The following is a 22,244-nucleotide window of genomic DNA, read 5'->3' as shown; positions in this document are numbered from 1 at the left end:
TATGGAGCAGCTGGTTCAGGAATCAACAAGAGGGGTAAAACTTCTAGACCTAGTCTTTAGTGGAGCGCATGATCTGGTGCAGGAGGTAATGGTGCTGGGACCACTTGATAACAGTGATCATAAAATGATCAGATTTGACATAATCTCTAGTAAGTACACACAGGAAATCCAAAATGTTAGCATTTAACTTTCAAAAAGGAGATTATGATAAAACTAGTAAAAAAGGCCAGTTTCTGTAGGCAAGGAAACGGGCCCTAGGCAGGCAATTCCTCCCCCCTGCGCTACGGCCCCCTCGCCCCCCCTTCGGCGAACCTGTCGCCCCCCCAGACCGCCGAAAACCGCCCCCCACCGCCGTTGTGTACTACCTGTGCTGACGGGGGACCCAAACCCCCGACAGCTGAAGTGTTGTTGTGCCCTTCGCGTTCCTTCCTCATCTTCTCTGGAAGTTCCTCTGCGTGCGGAGGGCGGTTTTTGGCGGTCCGGGGGGGGGGGGTGACAGGTTCGCAGAGTGGGGGTCGAGGAGGCCGTAGCGCAGGGAGTGACAGCTGATTCCGAGGCAGAGGGAGGAGTAAGGAAACACGCTGCGCGTGTTTCCCTACTCCTCCCCTTGCCTTGGAATCAGCTGTCATGACGTCAGTGACGTCAGTGCGTGTCTGCCTAGCAGACCACCTCCAGCCTAGGGAGCCACGGTCCCAGGCACAGAACGTTGGAGGTGAGAATTATTATATAAGATGAGGAGAATGTTAAAAAAAAGTAAAAAAATAAAATTTAGAGGAGCAGTTACAAAGGGCAAAAATTTACATCAGGCATGGATGCTATTCAAAAATACCATTCTGGAAGCCTAGACCAGATATATTCCATGTATTAAAAAAGGAGGAAGGAAGGCCAAATGATAGCTGGTATGGTTAAAAAGTGAGGTGAGGAAAGCTATTAGAACTAAAAGAAAATCCTACAGAAAATTGAAGAAGGATCCGACTGAAAATAATGGGAAACGGCATAAGGAATGGCAAGCAGGGGTGGAGTGACAGTGATCTGGGCCCCTGGGCACTAAGGGGGTCTTTTACTAAAGCTTAGCTTGAGTTACCTGCAGCAGGGCCTATAAGAATAAAATGGGCACTGCTGCAGATAAGTCGAGCTAAGCTTTAGTAAACGACTCCGAGTCATAGGCCCCAAAAATGATTAAACTAGAAGGAAGCTAGGGGAGACTGGACCTCTTACTGTTGTGGGCCCTCAGACACTGCTCTATTGTTTCAATGGTCAGTCCGCCCCTGATGGCAAGTCAAATGTAAATCACTAATAAGGAAGGCAAAGAGATACTTTTAAAAGAAGATTGCATTGAAGGCAAAAACACGTGGAGGGGCATAATCGAAAGGAATGCCCAAGTTTTCCTGAGGATGCCCTCGAAGGACGTCCCAAGAAAGGGGTGGGGAAACCCGTATTATCGAAACAAGATGGGCATCCATCTTTCGTTTCGATAATACAGTCGGGGATGCCCAAATCTTGAAATTTAGGTCGTCCTTAGAGATGGTCGTCCCGAGACTTGGTCGTTTCTGATTTTCGGCGATAATGGAAACCGAGGATGCCCGTCTCAGAAATGACCAAATCCAAATCATTTGGTTGTGGGAGGAGCCAGAATTCGTAGTGTACGGGTCCCCCTGACATGCCAGGACACCAACCAGGCACCCTAGGGGGCACTGCAGTGGAGTTCACAAATTGCTCCCAGGTGCATAGCTCCCTTACCTTGGGTGCTGAGCCCTCCAACCCCCCCTAAAACCCACTCCCCACAACTGTACACCACTACCATAGCCCTTATGGGTGAAGGGGGGCACCTAGATGTGGGTACAGTGGGTTTCTGGTGGGTTTTGAAGGGCTCACATTTACCACCACAAGTGTAGCTGGTGGCGGGGGGGGGGGGGGGGGGGTAGCCTGGGTCTGCCTGCCTGAAGTGCACTGCACTCACTAAAACTGCTTCAGGGACCTGCATACTGCTGTCATGGAGCTGGGTATGATATTTGAGGCTGGCATAGAGGCTGGCAAAAAATATTTTTAACATTTTTTTTTTAGGGTGGGAGGGGGTTAATGATCACTGGGGGAGTAAGGGGAGGCCATACCCGATTCCCTCCAGTGGTCATCTGGTCATTTCGGTCACCTTTTTGTGGCTTGGTCGTAAGAAAAAAGGACCAGGTAAAGTCGTCCAAGTGTTCGTCAGGGACGCCCTTTCTTTTTCCATTATTGGTCGAGGACGCCCATGTGTTAGGCATGCCCCAGTCCCACCTTCGCTACGCCTGTGACATGCCCCTGGGAACTTTGGTTGGCCCCTCGATGGAAAGCAGTTGGGGATGCCCAAAATCGGCTTTCGATTATACCAATTTGGGCGACCCTGTGAATAGGACGCCCATCTTCCGATTTGTGTCAAAAGATGGGTGTCCTTCTCTTTCGAAAATAAGCTTGATAGTAAACACTTTTTTAGGTGTATTAGAAGCAAGAAGCCAGTAAAAAAATCAGTTGGCCTGCTAGATGACCGAGGGGTAAAAGGAGCACTCGGGGAAGACAAGACCATAACGGAGAGATTACATTAATTCTTTGTTTCGCTGTTCACCAAGGAAGATGTGGGAGAGATACGAGTGCCAGAAATGGTATTCAATGCCGATGAGTCAGAGAAACTGAAACAAATCTCTGTAAACCTGGAAGATATAATGGGGCAATTTGACAAATTGAATAGTAGCAAATTGCCTGGACTGGATGATATACATCTGAGAGTGCTGACAGAATTGAAAAATGAACATGCAGAGCTATTGTTAGTAATATGCAATTTATCTTTAAAATCAAGCATGGTACTGGAAGATTGGAGGGTGGCCAATGTAACGCCAGTTTTTAAAAATGTTTCCAGAGGTGATCTGGGAAATTATAGATCATTGAGCCTAACATTGGACAACCATCCTTAGAGATAGTTGTCCCCGGTTTTTGGCGATAATGGAAACCGAGGACGCCCATCTCGGAAACGACCAATTCCAAGCCATTTGGTCATGGGAGGAGCCAGCATTCATAGTGCACTGGTCCCCCCTCACAAGCCAGGACACCAGCCGGGCACCCTAGGGGGCACTGCAGTGGACTTCAGAAATTACTCCCAGGCATAGCTCCCTTACCTTTGGTGTTGAGCCCCCCAACCACCCCCCCCCCCAAACCCCACTCCCCACGACTGTACAACTCTACCATAGCCCTAAGGGGTAAAGGGGGGCACCTACATGTGGGTACAGTGGATTTCGGGTGGGTTTTGAAGGGCTCCCATTTACCACCACAAGTGTAACAGGGGGGGGAGGGGGGATGGGCCTGGGTCCGCCTGCCTGAAGTGCACTGCACCCACTAAAACTGCTCCAGGAACCTGCATACTGCTGTCAAGGAGCTGGATATAACATTTGAGGCTGGCATAGAGGCTGGCAAAAAAAAAATTTTAAAGCGTTTTTTTCAGGGTGGGAGGGGGTTGGTGACCACTGGGGGAGTAAGGGGAGGTCATCCCCGATTCCCTCCGGTGGTCATCTGGTCAGTTCGGGCACCTTTTTGAGGTTTGGTTGTGAAAAAAAATGGACCAAGTAAAGTCGGCCAAATGCTTGTCAGGGACACCCTTCTTTTTTCCATTATCGGCTGAGGATGCCCATCTGTTAAGCACACCCCAGTCCCGCCTTCGCTACCCCTCCGACATGCCCCCGTGAACTTTGGTCATCCCCGCGACGGAAAGCAGTTGAGGACGCCCAAAATTGGCTTTTGATTATGCCGATTTGAGCGACCCTGTGAGAAGGATGCCCATCTTATGATTTGTGTCAAAAGATGGGCGTCCTTCTCTTTCGAAAATAAGCTTGATAATAAAAACACAAACAGGAACAACTTCAAAGGTGGTAAAAGCTAAAATGGTAGGATAAAAATTTTCTGCTAAGAGTGCGTCCATAAGTCCATTACTACAAAATCAGGAATGCACAACAAATGCTAAACAAAATAAGTAATCTCTCAACATCTTCTGTATAGGCGCTATGACAGAAAAAGCCCTGGATCTGGTCAAATCCAAACGAAAATGCTACAAAGCTGGAACTACAAGGTTATGCTGATCTTGTGACTGCAAAGTATGTGTCGGCACATACCCCAAGATACACGGTTACATGTTTCTTTCTAGACAAACTGAACAGCAACCTAACTGCAGAATTCTGGGCTACCTGGAGTGGCTGTACACAAGCATTTGGTAATCCTAAATAAACAATGTTATAACTACATTATACAAGGTTCTACATTAGTAGTCGCCGCCCAGGAAAAGGATCTGGGTGTCATCATTGATGATACGTTGAAACCTCTGTACAGTGTGCAGTGGCGGTCAAGAAAGTAAATAGAATGTTAGGAATTATTAGTAAAGGAATGAAAAATGAAATTGACAATGTTATAATGCCTTTGTATCATTTCTTGGTGTGACCACACCTCGAATATTCTGTGCAATTCTGGTCACCGCATCTCAAAAAAGATATAGCGGAATTAGAGAAGGTACAGAGAAGGGCAACGAAAATGAGAAAGAGGATGGGACGCCTTCCCTGTGAGGAAAGGCTAAAATGGCTAAGGCTCTTCAACTGGGAGAAGAGATGACTGACAGGAGGTATGATAGAGGTCTATGAAATACTGAGTGGAGTAGAATGCATAGATGTGAATTACTTGTTTTCTTTTCCAAAAATACTAGGTCCAGGGGGCATGCAATGAAGCTGCAAAGTAGTCAGTTTAAAACAAATTGGAGAAAATATTTCTGCACTAAACATGTAGTTAAAGTCTGGAATTCGTTGCCAGAGAATGTGGTAAAAGCAGTTAGCTTAGCAGGGTGTAAAAATGTTTTGGCTAATTTTGTAAAAGTTCATAAGTCATTATTAAGATGGACTTGGGAAAATCCACTGCTTAATTCTAGGATAAGCAGCATAAAATCTGTTTTACTGTTCTGAGATCTTGCCAGGTACTTGTGACTTGGATTGGCTACTGTTGGAAACAGGATATTGGGCTAGATGGCCCATTAGTCTGATCCAGTATGGCTTTTCTTATGTTCTCAATCAGTATTAAAGCCATGTACTTATCTTGCGTAATGCACTTGGTAAACAGAGTGGCTAGCAAATTCCAACAGGGATGGTCTCTTTCTTTGGAGCTTTGTCAGAGGTGTAGCAGACCTCTTTACATCTTGTACTAGTAATGATTCAACATCTACACTCAATCCTCAGTGATTTTTTTAGTTGGATAACTTGTGAGTGTTCCAGGGGTGGAGTTGAGGGGTGGAGTTAGCACTGATGAAGTTAAGTGCTGATATTTAGTCTTACTCACATAAGATAACTGCTTAAATTGGGCCACATAAATAGTAGTCCTATCTTTATGCAGTTCAGCTTATGCCAGCGTTTCCCAAACTGTGCGCCGTGCACTGGAACAAAGATTGCTGCGGTGTCATTCACTTCTTTTCTCCATCACCCATCCACCCGCTGCCAGCAGTGATGTAAGCACTGCCTTTGGCCTGTCCCTGAAGCCTTCTTTGTACAGCATCCCGCCTATTGGACCTGTGTGGCTGGTGGTGGTGGTGGTGGTGGTGGGAGGGGGGGGTTGCCGCGAAAAATTGCTCAGACACTAAGGGTGCTGTGTGATCCGGGGGGGGGGGGGGGGGGGGGGGAGGGGGTGCCATGAAAAATTGCTCAGACATTAATGAGCTCATTTTCAAAAGAGAAAAACGTCCAAAAAGTGACATAAGTCTTCATTTGGACGTTTATCTCACAGAAACGTCCAAATCAGTATTTTCAAAACCTCTTTTTAGACATTTTTCTCTGAAGTCCATCAGAAGGACGTCCAAATCTCAAGAGGGAGTGTGAGGGGTGTGTTCAAGGCGGGACTTGAGTGTTCCTAAGACTTGGACGTCTTTCAGCCATAATGGAACAAAACAAAAACGTCCAGGACTAAAACTTAGACGTTTTGAGCTAGACTTGTTTTTATTATGAAGAAGCCACAAAAAGGTGCCCCAAATGACCAGATGACCACTGGAGGGAATCAGGGATGACTTCCCCTTACTCCCCCAGTGGTCACTAACCCCCTCCAACCCCCAAACATTGTGATGAAGAACATTACTTGCCAGCCTCTATGCCAGCGTCAGATGTCATATTCAGGTCCATTACAGCAGCATGCAGGTCCCTGGAGTAGTTTAGTAGTAGGACTGTAATCTCAAGTCATTAATGACCTTAGAATGATATACTGTGGAGTATGTTCAGATTAGGCCTTTGCTTGAATATATTTCCACTTGGTCTCTCCTTATTGTTTTTGAATCCACTCCCCCTTGTAATTGTGTACTAAGGAGCAGTTTTGCATTTTGTTCATGAATATTTCTTACCTCTATATTTTCGTCTCTGATGGGCCCTTTTACAAAGCAGCAGTAAGCCCAACGCAGGCTTACCGCATACTGATCCGGAGCTACTGCTGGTCCAATGTGGGCGCCGGCGGTAGTTCCAGCCCCGGCACGTGCCATTTCCTGTGCTAGGGAAAATCAGCCCATAGTTTTTAGCGCAGCGCTAACCTGGCGGTAATCGCACAGTGCCGCGCGCTACCTGGTTACTGCCAGCTTAGCACTGGAGGCCTTACCGCCACCTCAGTGAATGGTGGTAAGTGTTCCCCCTCACTTGGCCACGCGGTAAGAGCAATCTTACTGCATGGCCATGGCTATTTTCAGCATTTTGTACCTGCTGCGGTAAAAAGGGGCTGCAGCAAATGGCAAAAACGGCCCCTGCCACTAGTTCAGGTCCCTTTTTACCGCAGCTTAGTAAAAGGACCCCTGAGTTTCTTGTGCAAGTGAGTACTTGCATTACGTTTCAGTATTTTGATAAATAAATAAAAGATGGACTTGGGAAAATCCACTGCTTATTTCCAGAATGTGACTCTGGGCAAGTCACTTAACCCTCCATTGCCCCAGGTACAAATAAGTACCTGTATACAATATGTAAGCCGCATTGAGCCTGCCAAAAGTGGGAAAGCGCAGGGTACAAATGTAACAAACAAACAAACAAAAAATGTCCAGCATAAAATCTGTTTTACTTGAGATCTTATCAGGTACTGGGACCTGGATTGGCCACTGTTGGAAATAGGAAACTGGGCATGATGGACCTTTGGTTTGTCCCAGTATGGTAATACTTAAGTTCTAATTCCAGCTAGTGAACACTCAGCATTTACTTGATTTGTCTAATAGGACCTTTAATCTGCAAAATGTTTTAGCCTAATAAATAGCTGAACATATAGAGATGTTTGGTTTTTGACAGGTGATGGTAGTGGTGGGGAGGGTCGGAAGTATTCAGTTCTGTTCCACAGATGTTTAATTATGTGCATAATTTCAAACCTGGGGATTTTTGCTGAATAGTAGCCTAGGTTCATAATGGCTGGCTGCCCATCCCCTGGTGAGTTGCGTCTCAACAGGGAATCAGTTTCCATACCTCTCCTTTTGTCCAAGAGCCAGATGAAGCTCTCAGTGACCATTATGCCATGCACTAAGTAAAGCTTTGTCATTATCTCTTATTTTATAATTTAAATTTTATTCTGTTGCATTTGTATTGTTTGTTTAATATGATATTGTATTCATTTGATACATTATTTGAACTGTAGTCTACTTTGTACATTCCAGTGAAAAGGCAGACTATCAATTCTTAAATTAAAATAAATTAAAATCCTGTAGTTTGCGAAGAACAATGGGGAGAAAAATGCAGCCTTCCCAGCCTGCTCTACATCTCAAACCTCCCTAATTCTAATCCTTTTCTTTGCACCACAGAGATGAGGAAAGTTCTAAGTAACAGCACTTTAACTAATTTCCAGAATTTTACAAAACCAACCTGTTCCCTCAGTTCCTATGGAAGTTCATTCCTTATAAATATGCCTACATAACTGAAGGCAGCCTTTCTAGTTTTTCCAATTTTTACAACTGACATCAGAGGAACTATTAAATGCCACCAAGTTCCTGATCGCAAGAACTAATTTGGAGTTTAATGAATGACCTATGATGATAAATATTTAGGTTAAATTAACCAGTGAGCTTTAATTATATTTAGCTCATGTCTTTCCATGTACAGAAAGTATATCCAAAGCTGACTGATACCTTAGATGAACTCTTCCCAGGCAATTCAAAGCACTTTCCCCTCATGGCCAGTATTTCCCCTTCTCTTCCCTATTGTCCCCTGAGGTGTCCAGCATCTCCCCTTCCCTAGCTACTCCCCCCTGAAGTATCCATCATCTCCCTTTTCCTTCCCTACTCCACCCCACTCCACTCCACCCCATGTATCCAGTACCCTCCCCCCCAGGGTGTCCAACGTCTCCCCTTCACTATCTTCTCCCTTCCAAGGTGTCCAGCATTTCCACTTCTTTAACTCCCCCACCCCCTCCTAGGTGTTCAGCATTTTCCTCCTTCTCTGAACACTGTCTACCACATGCCCAGCATCTCACTCCCTTTTAGCACTTTTGCAGCTCTAAAGGAGAGTCAGTGTGGCAGGTGCAGAGCTTTGTCCATCTGTGGTTGCTCAAGGCCTGCCATGTCATATGCCCTCTGAACTTCCTGCCAGCTACCCCCCCCCCCCCCAACTCTTGTTATAGAGCTACTCAGTCGCTGACTTCAGCCCTCTAATTTGTGAAGAGGGGTGCAGATTTAGATATATCACCTTTCCGTGGTACAATCAAAGAAGTTTGTATTTATTATATATATATATATATATATATATATATATATATATATATATATATACACATACATACATGCAGGTACTTCTTTGTACCTGGGGCAAAGGAGGGTTAAGTGACTTGGTCAGGGTCACAAGGAGCTGCAGTGAGAATCAAATCCAGTTTGCCAGATTTTCAGCCCATTGCACTAACCATTAGGCTACTCTTCCAGTCCTAGTCTGCCTAGTGGTCAGGCTGGCCTTGGGTATTTTGCCTGTCCCTGGAGGGTTTATAATCTAAGGGGTCTTTTTAAAATGCTGCGCTAAAAAGTGGCCTGTAGTAGTGTGGGCGCGTGAAAACTGCTGCGTGCCAAGGCCACTTTTATCACAGCAGGAACTTCCATTATTTTAAGTGGAAATCATAAATGGCCGGGAGCTAATAAAAATATTGGCGCGGGGTGATTTTCTGCCTGAGTCCTTAGGGCTCACATGATAACTCGGCAATAATAGGACAGCGCTCACCGATGGCCAATTACTGCTGGGCATGCCTATCCCCGCCCCCCGTGCTAGAAAATAGAAAAATATTTTCTAGCATGGGAACCCACTGTGCTGCAAACACAGAACTACTACAGGGCACCGCAGTGTTCCACGTGCTAGTGCTGTTTTGCCGCATGCTACCTGCGGCTCTGTAAAAGGTTCCCTAAGTTTGTACATGAGGTAGTGGAGGAATAAAGTGACTTCCTCAAACCCACATGGAGTGTCACTGAAATTTGAAGTCTGGATTCCCTGATTCTAACCACTGCCGTAACCACTAAGCTTCTCCTCACTCTAATAACAAGCTAAAACAAAAATTTTCAATTTGAGCTTTAATTGGTTACCAATGAATAGGGTTACCATATGTCCGGATTTACCCGGACATGTCCTCTTTTTAAGGACATGTCCGGGCAACCGGGCAGGTTTTGCCAATCTGCCCGTTTGTCTGGATTTCTGGACAAACGGGCAGGCTGGTGGACGGCCCGCCCACCAGCCTGCCCGTTTGTCCGGAAATCCGGACAAACGGGCAGATTGGCAAAACCCGCCCGGTTGCCCGGACATGTCCTTAAATCCGGACAAATGGGCAGATTGCTAGCCTCCCCTCCCCTTAGTTACTACTGCCTGGTGGTCTAGTGACCTCTTCCGCCTTCGGGGCAGGAAAGAGCCCCCTCTTTCCTGCCCGGAGTGCTGCCCTGCATGCATCCTTCCTGTTGGTGATCTCGGCGCCGATTCAAAATGGCCGCCGAGAGTTGACGTGACCTCACGAGACTTCAATTCTCGGCGGCCATTTTGAATCGGCGCAGAGATCAGCAACAGGAAGGATGCATGCAGGGCAGTGCTCCGGGCAGGACAGAGGGGGCTCTTTCCTGCCCCAAAGAGGTCACTAGACCACCAGGGCAGTAGTAAGGTAAGGGGAGGGGGTGACGGGGTGTGTGACAGCAGAGGCGTAGTCAGGTTTTGACATCAGGGGGAGCAGACTTTTCTAAAATAGGCGCCAGTGCAAGAATGAAGGACTGGGAGAGAGGGGAGGGTTAAAATCCTGATAGGCATATGCAGTCAGTGACTCAGCTGTTTTGGGAGGCTAGGGTGCGGTTGGTGTGGGGCTAGTTAAAATCTTGAGGGTGGGGGCAATACCCACGTAAGCAGTAAAGGGATAGTAGGGGTACTTTTGAACACAGCAGTGAAGGACCCCTTCGCTGTGTCTCTGGTGCATATGCACCAGCAATTTCCCCCTAGTATCTCTATTACTGATGGTATTATGCACACTGAATACACTCCAGAGAATTATGTGCCAAAAATTCAAATAATGTATGATGATAATGCAAATTATTAAACAGAACAGTATTTGTAGTATTCTGGAAATATATGCAGGTACTTTAACACTGGACTCCTAGTCAGTCCTAGCTCCCAGTCCAGCATCTTCCTGTTGGCTACTACTATGAGAGAGGTATGAGCTAAATACAAACACAACGTCCAATACCAGGCATATTGTGAAGTAATATAAAAACCTACAAAAGTCATTCAGGAATAGTAGAGCAACTCTACTATAATAGCACTAACATCTAGGAATCTCACAACAAGGGTCTACCTAGGAAAAATCAGCAACATAAATATTGTAGTGGGCACTAGAACATCAATATACCTATTGAAAAAGATTAACAAGCCAGATTAATACAGACTGATCCAACAGACATTCAGTGCTTAACAGCATACCTAGCCTCCTTCACACACACAGAACATACAGACCCTCATCATATACAGAATAAGTAACCATAACCTAAAAATATAAATATGTAGACAAATATTAATCTGAACCTCCAAGAAGCCAGACATTGAATACACTGCAACACCAGAAATAAAGAAACAGTGATGTGTGAAAAACAAAGATTGCAGCTGCAAATTTCAAAAACTAATATATTTCAATCACTACATTAGAAATTAACAAATATAAATAAATAAATAAAAAACAAAACATAAGGTGATATATTTTCAGTGCACTAACTTAACACGTTTTTTGATTAGCTTTCAAAGACCAAAACTTCTTTCCTCAGGCCAGGGTGGTATAATGCTTTTATGGTATACTGTCCTGACCTGAGGAAGGTGGTTTTCGCCTCTGATGGCCCAAAAATGTATTAAGTTGGTCCAATAAAAAATATCACCTAATTTTCCATTTTTTAAAATTTTTTAATTTTTATTAACTTTTAGAGTTGACTAAGGGCCTCTTTTACTAACCCGCACTAGCGATTCCCGGTGCAGCAAATGAGAGGAAGCCCATTCAATTCCAATGGACTTCCTCTCATTTGCCATGCATGAATCGCTTGCACAGTTTTGTAAAAGAAGCCCTACCGTGGCTACCACACTAATTTAATCAGAATTACAAATAAAATTCTTTTTCTACCTTTGTCTGGCCATTTAGTTTCTCTGGTTTCTGCTTCTTCAGTCTTCTCTTAACTCTCTTGCCAGGGTTTTCTGTCCATTTCTCCTTTTTTCTCTCTCCTTTCTTCTACACTTCCTCCACTACATTTATGTCTTGACACTCATCTTTCAGCTTTCTTCTATTTTTTCTGCATTTCTATCCATTTAGATTTTATTAATTCTTACTATCCAGTCTTTAAGCTCCCTTTTTTCACTGAATCTACCTACATTTTCCATGTTTCCCTCACTCAAACCCATCTATTCCCCTTTCTCTTATTCCCCAGTCTTTCGTTAACTCTTTCCTCCTGTCATATAACATCTACTCTGTTTCTTTTTCTCCCCTTCTCCCTCCTCCAATATGCAGCATCTCCTCTTACTATCTCTTTCTCTTCCCCACCTAAATGCAGCATCTCCACTCTCTTTCTTTCTCCCCCTGCCAACCAGCATCATCCCATCTCTTTCTTTCTGTCACTTCCCCATATTCAGCATTGCCACATCTTTCTTTCTTCCCTGCTATCCAGAATTGTGCCATATCTCTCTCTGCTCCCCCATTCAGCATTAGTGTCTTTTTCTCTTCTCCCCCATCCAGCATTGTGATCTATCTCTCTTCCCCCATCCATCATTGCCCTCTCTCTCTTCCACCCAATTCAGCTTCACCCCATCTATCTCTGATCCCATCCACCATCTCCCTGTCTCTCTCTCTTCCACCATCCAACATCTCACCCTTTTCCTTCCGTTCCAAAATCACCCCCTCTCTCCTCCCCCATAATCATCACCCTGTCTATCTCTCTTCCTGCCCCGCACTCAGCATCATTGTCTCCTTCTCATCCCCCATCTCATTCCCCATCCAGAATCATCTCTTAATCTTCCTCCTCATCCAGCATCATCCCATCTCCACTTCCATCATTATCCTGTCTCTCTCACCCCCCCAGCATCATTATCTCTCTTCTTCTCATCCAGTATTTCTTTCTCTCTCTCTCTCTCTCTCTCTGGTATCTCATCCAGCATGGTGAAGTCTCTGCCCCCCCCCCCCCCCCAAATCAAGTATCACCCATCTCTCTCTCTCTACCTTTACTCTCCCCTCTCTTTCTCTGCTATCCCATCCACCATGGTGCAGTCTCTGACCCCCCACCCCCCATCACTCTCTCATCAAGCATCACATTTCTGAATCCCTTTTGTCTGTCTCCCTTTTGTCTGAAAACAGTAGCAACCCAATCAGATCTTGGACAGCTTCAGAAATAGGAAGTCGCCACGAGGTAGTCTATTAAACCTCCTTGGCTCACATGCCCCACCTTTGCGAGGAACGCCTCATCACTAGCCACTTGCTGCTGGGATTTGACTATGAAGTAGTTAACCTATCACACCTCATTCTTTGATTAACATGTTACGCAATTAAAATCAGTCCCGTTTACAGGATCGATCGGAGGCTTCGGAGCACCTGTAGGAAAAACTTGTCAGAACTGGGTCCTGGTAGATCGAAGTCCTCTTTTCACACATTTGTTGTTAACTCAGGAATGTTATTATCTTCTTTAGCGTAGACCAAGCCGGTAGGATTCTCACCCATCAGGATGACTTACACCGTCCAACTTTCAGCGTCATCCCCTTTTGTCTCTCCCTCCTGCGCAGCACCGGCGAATGCGATTCACAGTCAGCCTTCAGTGCCAGCGTCGGGGCTTCTCCTCAGGCATGTCCCGCCTACTCTATTACAACTTCCTGTTTTCCGCAGAGGTGGGACGCGCCTGAGGAGAAGCCCTGATGCTGGCACTGAAGGCTGACTGTGAATCACATTCGCCGGTGCTGCGCAGGAGGGAGAAGGTTTCAGGGAAGTAAACAGTGACCACGCGGACGGGAGAGACTAGAAAAGATTAAGAATTGGGAGGGAAGGAGCAGAAAAAATATATTTATTGGCACAAGGCGCATAGGCGCCATTTTTTCAGAACAGCTGTTTGGGGGAGCGACTGCTCCCCCTGCACCCCACCTAGCTACGCCACTGTGTGACAGGGGGCGGAGAGAGGGCATGAAAAAGGACGGGGCGGGGTGTGTGGTGGGAGACAAAATATGGTAACCCTACCAATGAAGCTAGTCATATGTCATTGTCCTTGTATTTGATCTGGCCACTGTGTTGTGTATTAACTGCAGTCTTGAGTTCCTACCAGACCATAGTACAATAATCTAATTGTGAAAATACCAACGACTGTACAAGTAATCTCAAATTCTTCACCAAGAAATAAGGATGCAGCTGGTGTATTTGACATAATTTCAGAAAAGATATTTTAATCACTGTCAAAACTTGTATTTCCACACTCCGATCTTGATTTAGTTTAACTGCTTAAACTTTTGAGCACTTCCTTAAAACCCAGTTCAGCTGTTTGTAGAAAGCATATGGTAATCTTGAGATGATTTTTTATTGTCACATTTCTTATATAAGATGTCAGTCGTGCCCATAATCACTTAGGAGTGGGTTAGCTACTGAAGGCAATACAATTTTAATGAGCCTAAGGGCCCTGTTTACAAAGGTGTGCTAACATTTTTAGCTTGCGCAAAAAATTAGCTTGTGCTATGGGCCAGATTCTATATATGGTGCCTAAAAAATCAGCATGGAACTAAGCTATAAAATTTAGGCGCAGTATATAGAATACGCTTAGTTGATAACATAGCACCTATATGTACATACGCCAGTAAAACCCAGGTATAAATCTATGCACGTAGATTTAGGTGCACTGACCTGTATTTTGTAATTAGGTGCAGAAATTTTGGAAAGCTCACAAAATGCCCATTTTAAGCTACGTGTGTTTATTTTGAACTACGTGCTTTGCAATTTAGGCGCAATTCTTTATGGAATACGCTTAGCGATTTCCACGCATATATTGTAATTATTGCCAATTAGTGCTCGTTATTGCTTGTTAAGTGCTGTTAAAAATGCTGATTACCTTGCTCCACCAATTAAGATACGCACGTATCTCCGCATGGAATCTAGGTGCCATATATAGAATCCGGGGGTAATTGTGTAGGTGTCCATAATATTCCTATGGGCTCCTATATGGTTAGCGCATGCTAAACTGGCTATCATGCCTTTGTAAACAGGGCCCTAAGATTCACCTGGATTCCAAAATAGTGAATTTTAATGATAAATATTAAAAATGATTTTGCATGTAACCATTTACCATATATCAATTGATTGCCGTTTGTTTTCAAGGTCACTGGAATAGTCTGTTCCCATTGTTTCACTTTATCCTGTCTAAATAGCTGAAAGCATTAGGCGCACTTGTTCCACTTGCATCAGGAAGCCAGTGTATTTGATGCAGCCTTTTTTTTTAATTGCAAAAGAGTTTATAAAACACATTCTGGAAAAGTGGAGCCTATTACACCATTTTGGGAGGATATCTGAGATGTTTGCTGAAGGCTTCAGTAAAAGTGCATCTTCCCACTGCACTTTCAAGGTTCCAGTACCATTATTGCACAAACCTCATTCTTCCCTGTGTCTTCCCGATGCACTTTAAAGGTTTCAGTACCATTATTGCACAAACCCTGTTCTTTCCTGCATCTTCTTAAAATCCAAGGTAGGAGGACTGGAGAGCTCCTGTTGTTGCTGCCAGCTGCCGATTGCTGTCAACTGAGTTGAGCGCTGCGCCACGGCAGATTTCCTGAAAGGCTGTGCAGTGTGCACTCCCACTGCAGCCTAACCAAGACCGTACCGATTGGAGCATCAGAAGAAACTGGTTGGGCCTGAACCGTGATTGGGTGGGCCTGGGCCCACTGAGGCCCAGCCGTAGTTACGCCCCTGCTATGATCTATTTCATAAGAGTCTTTAAACATTCTTATTTAATGAATATTTAGTTGTAAATGCTATCTAACTTATGTGTCTATCTTCCACTGATTCAAACAAATTGTATTTGTAATTATTTAAATGTATGTTTAATTATTATTGTTGTACACAGCTTCGTACCCATTTGAGGAATTAGCGGTATATTAATTGCAAGATTAGATTAGATTCTATAAATTAATTATGCACGTAAATGTGAGTTCTGCACATGCTTCAATCAGACTCCAATCAAGTATATGCCCACCTGTCAAATACACACTATAAGAGGCACATATTTACAGAATAGTGCGTAGGTGAATTTTTGGCATTTATACATACATGTGCTCACATGCATGCATGCTAGTATTCTAATGATTTATGTACGCATTCAGCCTGTAAATATTAGTGCCTTATTATAGACTTACCCTGTATTTGTCAGAAATAGTATAACTAGTATGACTCAGACCTGAATGCCTATCATGCTCCTTGAGGCCCTCCACAAAATTAGCTCTGGGTATGCTGCTGCCCCCACATGGCAGGTGTAAACATTAGTGCCTTAATGTTGGCATTTATATGCACAACATACTGTATTCTATAAATTTTATGCGTAAGTGTGTGACCTACCCATGTAACAAAGTCACAGCGAAGGAGACAGAATAGAGACAGAATAGATGATATCAAATAACTCCTACTGGACTCAACAAAGTTCACAGCAAAAGTTTTATTCATAAAATGTGGACTCGACACGAGTCATGTTTCAGCTGCTCAGGCCTGCTTCAGGAGTCCCTAAAAACAGTACACAACATAAATGTGACAAAGCAAAACATGTATATGTCAAAGTTTTTAAACTAAACATAACATATGTCTCATAAAGTGATAAAACTTATTGTGAAAGACCAAAATAAAATTGCAAAACATTAAAGTAATAAAATGCGTATATAATAAAAATATATAAAAATATGATAAATACCAAATGATACAAAATATAAAATAAAACGCAAATAATATAAAGGCTAGTGCATATATAGTATTATAAAGAAGAGTACGTATATAATCAAATTGATTAGATTGATTAAACTAGTACATATATAATTCTATACAAGAGAGTACATGTATAATTTGGCAAAAATGATACAAAAACAAACTTCACATATTTTTTAGATGAATGCACCAAAGATACTAAAACTAATAGTAAAAACCTTTATTGTCTGGAAGGTACCTGCTTATTATTGGTGGAGGCGTGGACTGTTCCAGAATTTAAAAAGGCATGGGATAAGCATGTGGGATTGCTTAGGAACAGGATGAATTAGGGGTTACAGAGGATGGGCAGACTGGATGGGTCATATGGCCTTTATCTGCTGTCATGTTTCTATGTTTCTATGATTTCTGGAAGATGAAGAGATCTTGTGAAATTGTACAGGTAACAAACTAAAGGAGATAAATGAAAAGTCCCAATAAGAAAAAAAATAAAGCTAACACAGGAGTTTAGAACTTTGGCAATATCGAGCACCGGTACGATGTCGAATAACAGACAGCTTAAGGGCAGTTGGAAATGTCTTTACACAAAACAATAATATAGAACTACCGTTATTTAAAGAGCCAAACACTGTTATTTGAGATTCCGATATTGATAGCCACACCGGCTAATGTACTGTTGTGATGTCGATCAACAGACAGCACTGGTAAAGCTGGAAATATCTCTGTTCAAAGCAGTAGTATTAAAACTGCCCAAAGTAGTAGTCTTAAAACTCTAATGTTTGAAACTTCGACGTTGACAAACTTTGGTAACTAGACCAAGAACGGCAATATTGAAAGTTCTGATATTCATCACCTTACCAGTTAACTCACTTTCAGGCTTATTTTCGAAAGAGAAGGGTGCCCATCTTCTGACACAAATCGGGAGATGGGCGTCCTTCTCTCAGGTCACCCAAATCAGCATAATCGAAAGCCGATTTTGGGTGCCCTCAACTGCTTTCCATCGCAGGAACGACCAAAGTTCACGGGAGCGTGTCGGCAGCATAGCGAAAGCGGGACTGGGGCATGCCTAACACAAGGGCGTCCTCGGCCGACAATGGAAAAAAGGAGGGCGTCCCTGACAAGCACTTGGCCGATTTTACTTGGTCCATTTTTTCTTGCGACCAAGCCTCTAAGTTTCCCTAGAAATAGGATGTTGGATACTAGCTGGTAACTTTCAAATTTGTCATGGTCAAGGTTGTTTTTCTTTAGCAAAGTTTAAGATGTACATATCTATGAGTTTCCTTTAACTGATTCAATACACACATGTTTATCAGGGCATTTCTGACAAAAACCTGCAGAAAACTTTTGTCTCTGCATAAGCCATTCTGTGCCTGAGAGACCTGATAATCCAACTCCTTGTAGTAGTTTGTTTCTTATATAGATGGATGCATTAACATGCCGGCTGATGATTTCTTTTTTTCTCTTGTATAGGGGGGCGACATCCGTGGTGTACAGATACAGGCAAAAAGGAACCCAGAAGCCTTATGCAGTCAAAATGTTAAAGAAAACTGTAAGTTTATTAGATTATGAAATTACATTAGGAATCTTTTTGTCAGTTAGGACTGGGAAGAAAAAAAAGTCATTGACAGAGAGAAAAATTTTTTCTGAAATAAATCACTGTGTAATCTCTAAAAACTGCATCCCCAGCCCACCAGTATTTAAACTTCACGGTCAGTGTTGACTTTAAACGCTCACTGTGGCGTTTAAATTTATATTTGGATACTGGCAGTGAATAGCCAGGTACAACACTGCCTCTGGAAGATATCCACTGCCAAGGTTCAGGGGGCCTTTTACAAAGCTGTGATAGTGTTTCTAGCTCGCGGTAAAAATTGGCTGGCGATAAATGTTGAGATGCCCATAGGAATATAATGGGCATCTCAGTGTTTACTGCCAGCTGATTTTTACCGTGAGCTAAAAACGCTAGTGTAGCTTTGTAAAACACCCCCTAACTGCTGATACCCGTATAACTTCTGGCTCCACCTTGATTCTGACCCTAGACTGACCCGACACTCTCTGGCTAGTGCAGGGGCAGTCAGTAAAGATTTTCAGTGGCATTATGGACATAGTTTTATTTATGGCGCCTAATAAAATCAGCATCGATGGAAATCATGCTTAGGCGTATTCTATAAGCCACGCCTAAAGTTAGGCGTGTTTTTTCAGAATACGCCTAAGCCCATCCACGTGACTAGAATTTTTCCTATAATACTGTGTAAATTTTGGGAACAACCATGACCCTCCCATAGCCATGCCCCCTTTTGAGATCCATGTGGTAGAATTTATGCATCCTACATTATTTAGATTTTGCTCACACCTTTTTCAGTAGTAGCTCAAGGTGAGTTACATTCAGGTACACTGGGTATTTCTCTGTCCCAGGAGGGCTCACAATCTGTTTGTACCTGAGGCAATGGAAGGTTAAGTGACTTGCCCAAGATCACAAGGAGCAGCAGTGGGATTTGAACTGGCCACTTCTGGATTGCAAGACTGGTGTTCGAACCACTAGGCCACTCCTCCTCTATAGAACACACTTAGCGAGTAGTACATGTAAATTCTAATTAGTGTCAATAATTGCTTGTTAACATCCAATTATCGGCGCTGATTGGCTTGTTAACCAATTGAGATGTGTATGCAAATCAGAATATGCCTAATTTACGCAACTCTAGTCGCACTATATAGAATCTGGGGGTATCTGCATAATGCTGCTGAAAATCCACGGCTGGCCCTGGGGAGTGTAGGAGACACTCCTAGCTGGATAATTGCCACTGAATATCAACCTCTACATTAAGAGATGGTTCTTGTCAGGGCTACCGAGAGGGGGAGGGCAGGGGGGCAAAATTCCCAGGTCTGGACTCCAAGGGAGGACCCAGCGCCAGCATCTTCTTCTGAGTCTGTCTCTCTCCTGCTCCTGCATGCTGGCTAGGACCCGGATTATTGCATTAACCTGATAACCTGGCGTGCAATCATCCGGGTCCCAGCACACAGGAGAAGGAGCAGTCAGACACAGAAGGTAACGGAGTGGGCGGCCCGAATATGTATGTGTGTGGTGGGGGAGGAGGCGTCGCGAGTGTGTGTGTGTGTGTGGAGGGAGGGCGGTCTTGCCCCAGGCCTGGCTATGTCTCTTGGCGGCCCTGGCTCTTGGTCATGAGAAAAAGCCAAGCCAGGCCTAGTTTTTTTACTCCATTATCCCATTTTAAAAACTCTGCCTGTCCCTGATGGGCTTTCTCTCTTTTTTTTTTAATATTTCAAATGCCAGAGCACATACAGTTCTTTACATGATTTGTTTCTTTCTGATTATTAAAAAAGACCAGATGGAGCTGAGAAGGCCAAAGGAGAAAAAATAGCCACAGGATTCACTCAATAATAAATGTTGTTCATTGACCTGACACAGGTGTGCCAAGTCAACGAATAAAATTTATTATTAAGTGAATCCTGGAGATGTTTTGTCTCCTTCAGCATCTTCATTCCATTTAGTCTTTTCTTGCAATCTACAGAGTCTCTTTCTTCTTTGTTCTGTTTGTCTTTCTGATTATTAGTTGATTTCTGAAAGAAAGAAGGAAAAACATTGTTTGCCGTTTTATTTGGCTGTTCATAAGCATGAATTAAAGAAACTGTAAGGGAACATCTGTACCCATTATGGGTACAAACCTGTGTTACTGGCATGCGGATCCATCCAAACTATAAAAAACTGGCAAACAACTGAGGTGTGCCCATGAAAAGATATCTTTATATCAAAAATACAGAAGAAACCTGTCTCCGCAAACAACAACTTTAATCAAAAACAGCGAAGATGACGCAAAAAAAAGGAAAAAAAAGGAAAAAAAAAGGAAAAAAAAAAAATCCCAAAAATAAAAAAGGAACAGTGGAAAATAAAAAATAAAAAGTAAAAAATGCAAAATACACAATTGGAAGAAAGAACTATAAAAAAACAAAACTATAGGTGAAATAAAAAAATCAAAAAAAGGAGGACGACACAAGCATAATGAAAAAAACTAAATGAATTTATTGAGGTGATATGACTCGACACAGCTGTGTTTCGGCCCAACTGGCCTGCATCAGGAGTCTGTTACACCATGTATGTATTTTCTGGTAATATCAGTCCTTGAAGAGTATTCAATTAAACGCACCCTTATTCAAAATCACTCTACCTTTAAAAAAGGCTGTGTGCATGATCTGACAAAAATCGTTATAGAAGACTCTGGCTAAACAAATATATATGTCTCACTGGAATAGCTGCAAAACAGCTTAGCGTTCGCTGTCTTTATAGACATGGGCATATTCATAAAAGATGTGCACTTTTTCATTTAGAGCCTCTGCTGAAAATATAAGACATATAAACAGATATTTGGAGATAAAAAAAAAGAAGGGCAAGAAATAAATTCAGAGGAAGTATAGCTCAATCCCCCCCAGTTCATAAAAAGCCCTTCAAAACACGTGCATTCATATTTTTAGGGAAATGTAGCTGGCTCTGCTGGTTTCAAATGTGTCACAGCACATAATGAGAAAAGAATGCTCCTTCTGTTGGCTGTATTGTAATAATACTAGCTGTTATCTATTACCTGATATGTGGTATTTTTCAAGTTGTACATAATAATTACTAGCATCATGTGTTGTTTTTCCATTTGGCAGAAAGTGTAGAAGTAAAATTTGGAGCACCTCTTCGAAAATCACTAGTCTATGTAACAGAGGCAAATAGCAATAAATATATTTGATTAAAGTAGGTTACTTAAAAGTTACTTTAGGGGGCCTTTTACTAAGCCATGGTAGCATTTTTAACTCACAGTAGAAATCAGTTGGCGGTACACGCTGAGACGCCCATTACATTTCTAAGGGTGTCTTGTCATTTACCGCCAGCTGATTTCTACTACGAGCTAAAAATGCTACCGCAGCTTAATAAAAGACCCCCTGTAGTCCTTAAATATCACATTTTCTAGCTTGGTATGATTATGTGTGAACAAATAAAGCATCTGTACCCTTCCCATCCATTGATGGTTGAGAAGAGTAAGCAGAATTCTATCTCATTAGCTGAAAGTTACATATAAGGTCAACATTAGGTTACCAAAGAATAAGACTGTTCACTTGTCTATTAGATTGTAAGCTCTTTGAGCAGGGACTGTCTCTCTTTGTTAAATTGTACAGCGCTGCGTAACCCTAGTAGCGCTCTAGAAATGTTAAGTGGTAGTAGTAGTAGATGCATCTGACAATTATGTCCATGTCCAAGGCTTTTTTATGCCTTATAGTTACCTATAAGATACCAATAAAAATGTGACCCTGGTCCCAAAATGTGATCCTTAACCTCTGCCTACATTGTGTGGTGATTGTCGAGCAATATATGGATTGAATAATGAGTTTGTGCTTTGAACAGTTGCTGATGTCATGGTGATATAGTTGGATATATATGATGATACTTGATGGAGGCATGTGTCTAAGAAAGTTTTCTGTAGCTGCAGGCAAAAAACAGGCCGGTGGTGCAGTCTACCTCATGGAAGGCGGGCATCTTGAGCGAGTCTCTGGAAGGATCATGGGGACAAAGAAAAGGAAAAAAAAATGATTGGTGGAAGCCTCAGTCTTTATTTCAGCCTAAATATTAAAGGGGGAACGGTTTAAGGTGGGCTTTTACTGCACCTTGATTTCCCATGGCAGTTTCCAACCTGCACCAGTACCACATTGCTAACTACTGTGGCAAATGAATAACGTTGCTTGCAAATCACCTTGCAAGCAGCATTATTCCATAGGCAGAGGAGCATTGGACCACCAAGGTACAGCCTAATGCTCTAAAGCCATAAGTTAAAAGGGCCTCT

The 22,244-nt window shown here is 43.1% G+C and overlaps 1 protein-coding gene across 2 annotated transcripts in view; it reads left to right on the top strand.

Moving 5' to 3' along the window:
- Window positions 1-22,244, top strand: part of CAMK4 (calcium/calmodulin dependent protein kinase IV) — a 380,765-nt gene that overhangs the window by 177,535 nt on the left and 180,986 nt on the right. For both annotated transcript variants that reach the window (XM_030193470.1, XM_030193471.1), the window contains exon 2: window positions 17,881-17,959. In XM_030193470.1, coding sequence (XP_030049330.1) covers window positions 17,881-17,959 — 79 coding nt within the window. The remainder of the gene's footprint in view (window positions 1-17,880; window positions 17,960-22,244) is intronic.

The sequence above is a fragment of the Microcaecilia unicolor genome, chromosome 2 (assembly GCF_901765095.1).
Source record: "Microcaecilia unicolor chromosome 2, aMicUni1.1, whole genome shotgun sequence".
Lineage (NCBI taxonomy): Eukaryota > Metazoa > Chordata > Amphibia > Gymnophiona > Siphonopidae > Microcaecilia > Microcaecilia unicolor.
Note: the sequence above shows the minus strand (reverse complement) of the source record. Positions and strands in the feature narration are given on the sequence as shown.